Source organism: Caretta caretta, chromosome 21, assembly GCF_965140235.1.
Source record: "Caretta caretta isolate rCarCar2 chromosome 21, rCarCar1.hap1, whole genome shotgun sequence".
NCBI lineage: Eukaryota > Metazoa > Chordata > Testudines > Cheloniidae > Caretta > Caretta caretta.
In genome coordinates, this window is record NC_134226.1 from 11,975,345 (window position 1) to 11,982,809 (window position 7,465).

At 57.3% G+C, this 7,465-nt stretch overlaps 1 protein-coding gene across 1 annotated transcript; it reads left to right on the plus strand.

Annotated features, from left to right (window-relative positions):
• The first annotated feature begins 736 nt into the window (after window positions 1-736).
• ARMC12 (armadillo repeat containing 12) lies at window positions 737-7,124 on the plus strand. Its single transcript, XM_048826957.2, has 6 exons — window positions 737-878; window positions 3,028-3,176; window positions 4,333-4,467; window positions 4,732-4,905; window positions 5,840-5,911; window positions 6,752-7,124. Exons 1-6 carry the CDS (start codon window positions 740-742, stop codon window positions 7,088-7,090), a joined length of 1,008 nt encoding a protein of 335 aa, XP_048682914.2. The 5' UTR covers window positions 737-739; the 3' UTR covers window positions 7,091-7,124.
• Window positions 7,125-7,465: the final 341 nt, after the last annotated feature.

Consider the following 7,465-nt stretch of genomic DNA (forward strand, 5'->3'; position numbering starts at 1 on the left):
AGGGCCGGTTAGACTCACGACAGAGAAAGTTGATAGCTGCACAAGTTGGATCCTGACCCAGCTGCGGATCTGAATGTCCTCAGAGTCTACAGGTGTTTGGATCTGGGATGGCTGTGGTGAGAGCCCCTTCCTGATCGAAACAGTTGAAGGGTTCAGACATCAGGGAGAATTTAATCCTGGCAAAGGGAAGTGTCTCTAGGAGCGAAGGGACCAGCCGCTGCAAGGGACCATTGAGGCTCACATCAGAAAACCTCCTGATGGCGAGAACTGTGGCATAGCCTCCCAAAGGAAGAGATGGGAGCCCTATTGGTTGAGCCATTTAAAACTGGACTTGGCCAATTCCTTGTCATTGTACCGTCCCGCGCTGGCCCATTCCCAGCACTTGTCAGGCGTGGATCTCAAAGCACTTTACCAGGGAAAGGGAGTATCATTGTCTCCCTTTCACAGATGAGGGAAAGGGTTAGGGTTAGTCTGAGCTAGGAACAGAACCCAGGAGTCCTTCCTCCCACCCCCTCCCGGCTCCCCCAGCCAGTAGGAAACAGAGGTACCACAGATGCCAGGATGGACTCTGGTGACATCACAAACCATGTGATGAGCAGCTGAGTATTTCCAGCTGGGAGGCCTATCTGAAGCCACGGTTCTGGGCCCCTGCGAGTTCCGGTTCTAGAGCACAGCTGCCCCCCCCCCCAGCGGGTTCTTGGTGTTTCCCTCAGATGCCGCCAGGCAGCGAGGCAAGAAGATGGAGTACTTAGAGATGTGCACCCGTAAAAACATGCTCAGTGTGGCCACAGGAGCCGGGGCCATCTATCTGCTTTACAAGACCATCCGAGCAGGACTGAACAGCCCCTCCTTAAGCCTGGAGCCTGTCAGCATAGCCAGTGAGTAGTGGGAGCAGCCACCTGCTTCCAGGAGGTCTCGGAGCAGCGCCGTTCACCGGCGCCGTTGACAGCAGCTCGCCCCGGCGGGAGGACTCGGCGCACTGGGCTAGCAGAAGGGATCGGGCCCCCCCCAAGGACAAGTGACTCCTGTCGCTGATACCGTGAGCCTCCTGGCGTGCTTGCTGGAGTGGCCTCGAGCAAACAGGCGCCCCCGTGTTCTAATCCCAGCTCTGCTGCTGGCCGACCCTCTCAGCACTTCGCCGCTCTGTGCCTCAGTTTCCCCATCTATTGGAGAGGCGTCCAAGCCAAAATCCTGGATTCAAACCACCTCTGGGGGAGTTTGGATCCCGAGATAACTTTGCAGCCCAGGCCCCTCTCTCGTAATGATACTTGTCCCCTCTCATCAGGGGAACCTGAAGCCCTCCGTGTTAGCTTGCTAGTGTCAGGAGGGCAAATAGAAGTTTTAAAGGGTCAGATAGCATCATGCTTATCTACGATTAATGTTTCTACTGATGGCACGTGCCGTGGATGTATTGATTAAAACAGTTCAGAAGGCAGAACATTTGTTCTGTCACCTCTGTGTTGTTATTGTCAGGATTGTAAATTGCACTTGTTTGCTTGTTGCCTTAATTTTGAGTGAGGCCTCGTTAAAGGTCAAAGCCCACCTCTCTTGCTCCCTTCACTGAAAGTGTCATTCCCTCGCTGCCAGTAGGGGGCCCCCTCTCCCAGGTAACCTACGTGGCTGATCCAGGATTGAGTTTTTGCCAGCACGATCACATGGCCTGATGCCAAGGCTGCCCCTCTCGGCTATCTGACCAATCTGCAAAACCTGCAGCCCGTGGCTATTCCCAAACGGCTGGCCCCCGTGGGTTTGTAGGAGGATCTTTGTTTCATCCCCTTGCAGAGGGCAGTGCTGGTACCGGGGCCCACTCCAGCTCTCTAGTCTTTGTCGGTTGCTGTGTTAGGCTCTCCCCGCCCTGCCGTAATGATAAATCTCTGTGCTGGGCCAGGGTGAGCCACTGCTGTCCACCTCCCATCCACCTGTGCAGGCTCCGACCCATCACGGCACGGGTACCCCTCGTGCCACGGCAGGTTAGAACAGCCCCACTCATGGAGAGGCAGTGGGTACAGCAACTCAGTCTGGGGAGCTGGGATGGAGAACTGGCTCAGGGCCATAGGTCAAGCTCCCCAACGGGACACACGACTGAGAACTGTTCTGAACAGCTGGATTGTTTGCCTTGAACTCATGCTGTAAACTCCCCACACCCCCTTTCACATGCCAGCGTGGTGCCCTGGGCATGTGGCTCTCTCCTGGAACCCTTCCGTTCCCCATTGGCTGATCAGACTGCTCGGGGCTTGGTGAAAAGGGACAAAATCCCAGTTCCCGTTGAAAGGGATGGGAGACGGGGATGGCCCAGGAGAACAGGGGCGCCTGCTCGCCCTTCTCCACCCAGCCGGACCCCAGCCTGTGGGATGCTTCAGTTTCAGTTTGTTTGGGGTCAATGAACCTTTGGTTTATTGGGTCTGGCTCCTGTGGTCTCTTTGCACCCCCAGCACCAGCCTGAAAACTCAGAGTAAAACTCAGCCGGGAGCAGAGCATATTCTGAGCACATCTGGGATAGATGCTAAATCCTGGGGCGGGAAGGGAGCTCATGTGGAGCTCAGCCTAGGTTGCCTGAAAGGTCCAAGAACCATGGCAAAGCTTCTGGCAAATCAGAGCCCTTGGCCTTGTCTGGGTTTGGGCTTTGTCACACATAGCCCAAGAGCTGAGCAAGGAAATGTCTCTGTCTGTCTCATAATAATAACACCCCCCTCAGTAGATCTCACAGTGCTTTACAAAGGAGGACAGTATCATTATCCCCGTTTTACAGATGCGGAAACTGAGGCCCAGAGAAACAAAATGACTTGCCCCAGGTCACCCAGCAGCAGAACCGGGACTAGAACGCTGGTCTCCTGAGTCCCCAGCCAGTGTTTTAACCACTAGGCAACATTGCCTTATGGTATTAAAAGCCTCCCCTGGCGGCTCTCCTCTTGGAGCTCAGCTTGCAGGCTGGGTGGCTCCATGCCTGCTGCCAGGGTCTGAACTCTGTTCCCTGTGCCGTGCCTTCCCCTCGGCGCTGGGGACTCATTGCTGGGTGATTGTATCTAGGACTCGCCATCGAGCCTGGGAATTTTGCTGTGAAAGATTCTGGGGAGCTGCGGAAGCTCCTGGTTTCCCTGAGCCAGAAGCAGGACGATTACGCCAAGAGCATGATATTACACAGCATCACCCGCTGCGTTTACCTACTGGAGTCGGAGGTGAGAGCAAAGGCCAACTGGTCCTTTCAATCAGAGCTCTTTCCAAACCTGCTGGGTGTGGGGGGGGGGGGAGATTCTGGGTCCGGGGGAAGGCGGGAGGCCGAAAGAAAGAATGGGGTGCAATGCCTGAGCCAGGCTCTGATCTCAGCTGGCATAACAGAGTTTTCAGGGGACTCTGCTTGCTGTTCCATGATGCCAAAGAATCTCGCCCAGACGGGGCCAAGAAGGCCAAGAAGGCGGAGATGCTGTTTAACGAGAGACGGGCCCAAGCTGTAAAGCCTGGCTCTGGACCGAGTTGGAAGGGGTTGAGGATTTGGTTAGATCCTCGCTCCCATGTTTATTAACAGGGTGAGGCCGGTTTCTTAGTCGTTTCTCCAAGTCTGGGAGGACCCTGTTGGAAACCAGGGCCCCCCTGGTCTGTGCTCACAATTCCCTCAGCTTCAACAACCTTGTGTCTGGGCATGGACAGAGCCCCCTAATATTCCCAGTGGCTGCACTGGTCCAGCTCAGCGAAAAGCCAGGAACGCCGTCAGACATCTCACTCCCCACAGCAGGCCACAGGCAGCAGGTTGAGATGGAGCGGCAGACGGGGTGGCGCAGGCCTCTTAACGTAACGCGAGCCCCACAGCAGAGCAGAGGGGAATGGGATAAACTCGTGGGGCTGGGCTAAACCTGTTGCTAGATCTGTTGTACAAAATTAACTAGACCAAGTGCCCCAGAAGGGCGATAGACATGGGACATCCCTCTCGGGGCCTCTGGGTCCTTGCCGGTGTGATTCAGTGGGAGAGATGGGATGGAACAGACACAGGGGCAGAGTTAATCCGATTCTTGTCCATCACCCCAGTAAACGGTGGCCCTCGCATGGCAGGGTTGCTCCCCTGGCTGGCACATAGCCGGCATTAAGAGACAGCAACAGGGCTCCAGCCCTGGGCTTGGTGGGGCTCTGCCCGGGGTTAAACAGCTCACTGCCTACTCACCCCATTGGCAGATCGATTGGAAAGGAAGCTCTGCTGGCGCCCCTCCCTGCCCCCCGCCCCAGGTACTTACATGGCTCCTGGCCCCCCAGCACCTACATTTGTGGGCACAAATAATGACTCAGATGTCCCTGCATGTGTTTTAATTCACCTCTACCCATGTCTGTGTCTTACTTCTCCAGGCCTCAGCCTGTACCTATGAGGACATCAGACTGGTGGCCTCAGCCTTGGATGACAAAGATAAAGGCATCAAAATCCAGGCATTGAACGCCCTCAAGGCATTTGCTGGTATCCGGAAGTTTAAAATTAAAATTCAGGTATTTGCTCCCCTCTCTGCCTCTCACTCAGTATGTCTGGCCTCCTTTGGCTCCAAGGTTGCCCTTTGCCTCTGGGGTCGGCTGCATCGGTTCCCTGCCTGCACTGATATTTCTCTTTGAAGGGAAACGTGTGGGGGTCCTTCTTTAGAGTCACACAAAGTACAGAAGCAGGCACCCTTGGAGGGTGTTGCTAGGGAGCTGCGCTTGCCCCAGGCCTTTGGAGTCAGGTGAACAGCTATGGGGCCGCTCCATCTTCCCCTGCAGGAGTTCGTGCCCAAGATCCTGGAGCTGGTCACCACCATCTGGGACACGGAGCTGCACATTGCTGGGCTGAGGCTGCTGAATGGCTTGCCCTTGCCGGATCACACCCACCCGCTCCTAAGACGGATGATACCTTCCTTGATGGAGATCCTGCAGACGGGGAGCACTTTGACCCAGGTATAGAAACGGGGGCATTCCTTCTCCTTCCAGCCAGGAGCTCCTGCACCATGATGGATGGGGAGTCCCCATCTGGGACAGGAGTCGGTGTGAGCTGCTTCCGCACCCTGCCCTCGAGCTGTTCCCTAAGGGGGCCGTTGGGCTGCTCTACCATGCCCTCAGTAGCACAAGCGCTAACGAATTAACTGCACTCCCCTCGCCCCTCAGACCGGATTTGCAGATGGGAAAGTGGGACTTGTCTAAACCCACACCGTGTGTCCCTGTCCCAGCTCAGCTTGGAACGCAGGGGACATGGGCTCCCAATCCTGAGCTTAGGCCACTAGGCTGGTCTTGTGCTTCTACAGTCAGTGCTCCTGCCCCATGCCCAACAGCGCCCCCTGCTGGATGAGGCTGGGACGGGAGTAGCCAGGTGTGCCCCACAGCAAGTGCTCCTGCCCTGTGCCCAACAGCGCCCCCTGCTGGGAGAGGCTGGGACGGGAGTAGCCAGGAGCACCCCACAGCAAGTGCTCCTGCCCCACGCCCGACAGCGCCCCCTGCTGGGAGAGGCTGGGATGGGAGTAGCCAGGTGTGCCCCACAGCCAGTGCTCCTGCCCTGTGCCCAACAGCGCCCCCTGCTGGGTGAGGCTGGGACTGGAGTAGCCAGGTGTGCCCCACAGCCAGTGCTCCTGCCCCGTGCCCGACAGCGCCCCCTGCTGGGTGAGGTTGGGACTGGAGTAGCTGGGAGCTCCCCCACAGCCAGTGCTCCTAAGCCCATCCCCTACAGTGCCCCCTGCTGGGTGAGGCTGGGGCTGGAGTGAGCAGCTGCAAGTTCTCCCACCTCATTCCCTTCAGTGGCTCCTGCTGGACACTGACCTTTGCTTCAGCAGTGCCGGGGCCTGGCGTGGTGTTGCCCTCCCTGAGTCCTGCGCTCAGACACCCTGCCCTGTTTCCTTAGGTGCAGGTGCTCAAGCTGCTGAGCAACCTGGCCCAGAAAGAAGACCTTCTGTATGACATCATGAACTGCCAGGTAAGGGCCAGCCTGCTAGCAGGGCTGGGAGCATCTGGAAGAGCTGGGCCCGGGTCAGAGGGGAGCAGGGAGCACAGAGGAGGCAAGGCCAGGGCGGTCTGGAGTCCTCTATCATAGGTGGTACAGGCAATGCCTGGCATTTTCCCCTTGTAAGACCCAGTTGCTTATAACTTTGCCAAACTTCAGCTGCCCCGGCCGAAGTTTCCACGCGGGGGCTCTGTGCCAGGCCGAATACACTTGGAAGTTCTGATTCTAATTAGCCCTGGTTTGGATACAGTTGCTGATTTGGACAAAAACCCAACCCACCAAAAGAAAACACGCTCTCCCTGCTGTCCTGCACCTGCAAACGCTGAGCGTTAATGTGGGGCAGGGCAGCAAAGCGCTCCCTCCCCCCCCAACTCTCTGCTCCAGGCCCTGGAGCTGAACCACTCCCATTTGCTGAGGTTCATAGATGCCTCCTTAACTTTCCTGCCCCATCCTTCTCCATCAAGAGGCGGGTGGGTCTGGGATCCCCCAAGAGGCTGATCTCAAAGTGTTTCAGGCCCAGCAGGAGCAGAAAGCCAGCACCTGAGAGCACTCCACACACGCTGGGCAGGGCTCCGGGGTCTGAGCACCTGCTGCTGTTGGTCCTTCTTTCGAGGCTGGCAAGGATGAACAGAGAGATACGGCCCTGGCTAAACCAGAATCCCCCCAGATCCTCGGGACCCTGTGCAGGGCCTTTGGGGCGGGATCTTCCACCCTCCCTCTCACATTCCCATCTGGCAGAACCATGGAGGGGAAACATGTATGGGGGGGCGGAGAGGAACTCAGCCCAAAGCAATACCTTCCTTGGGCCCCCAGGTGCACTCTGACTTCCTCAACCTCTTCCACGCCTCGCTGCCCGGCAACCTGCTCTATGAGATGTTGGTGTTTGTGGAGAAGCTGAGCGAGGGGCGCCTGACCCCGCAGTACCAGTCGGTGCACTGGGAGTACAACGAGCTGTCCCTCCACGAGGCGCTCTTCGGAGAGGACTCCCGCTTGGCCGACCGTCTGCTCTCCCTCATCATCCACCCGGAGGAGGAGGTGCAGATCCAGGCCTGCAAGGTCATCCTGAGCCTCCAGCTCTGCAAGGAGGAGGAGGCCAAATGCAGCAGGCAGCATGTCGAATGCTCCTACTTCGATGAGGATGACAACCCCTGAGCTGGCTCGCGGCGGGGATGGGGTAGAACCAGATCAGAGCAGTAAGAATCACCAGAGGCTAATAAAAGAGCTCAGGAGCGATGGGCCGTTGCTGTCTGTCTCTGTCTTTCCCCAGGGAGAACCCAATATCACTGGGGATCTCACAGGACCTGGCTCCTAGCTCAGCTGTGTAGCCCCTGGGAAACATCCCCAGCACCCCTCCTTGGTAACTAAATTCAGGCCTTAGCTAGGCTGGGGATTTGCCCTGATTCACTGTGCAACCCCCCCAGTGCAGACAGGCAAAGCTGCTATTTGCCCCGTGGGAGGATCAGGGCTCACCCCTGCTAGAAACCGGGGTAAGTGTAAACTGTGATGGCTGGAATCAGGGCAAACCCT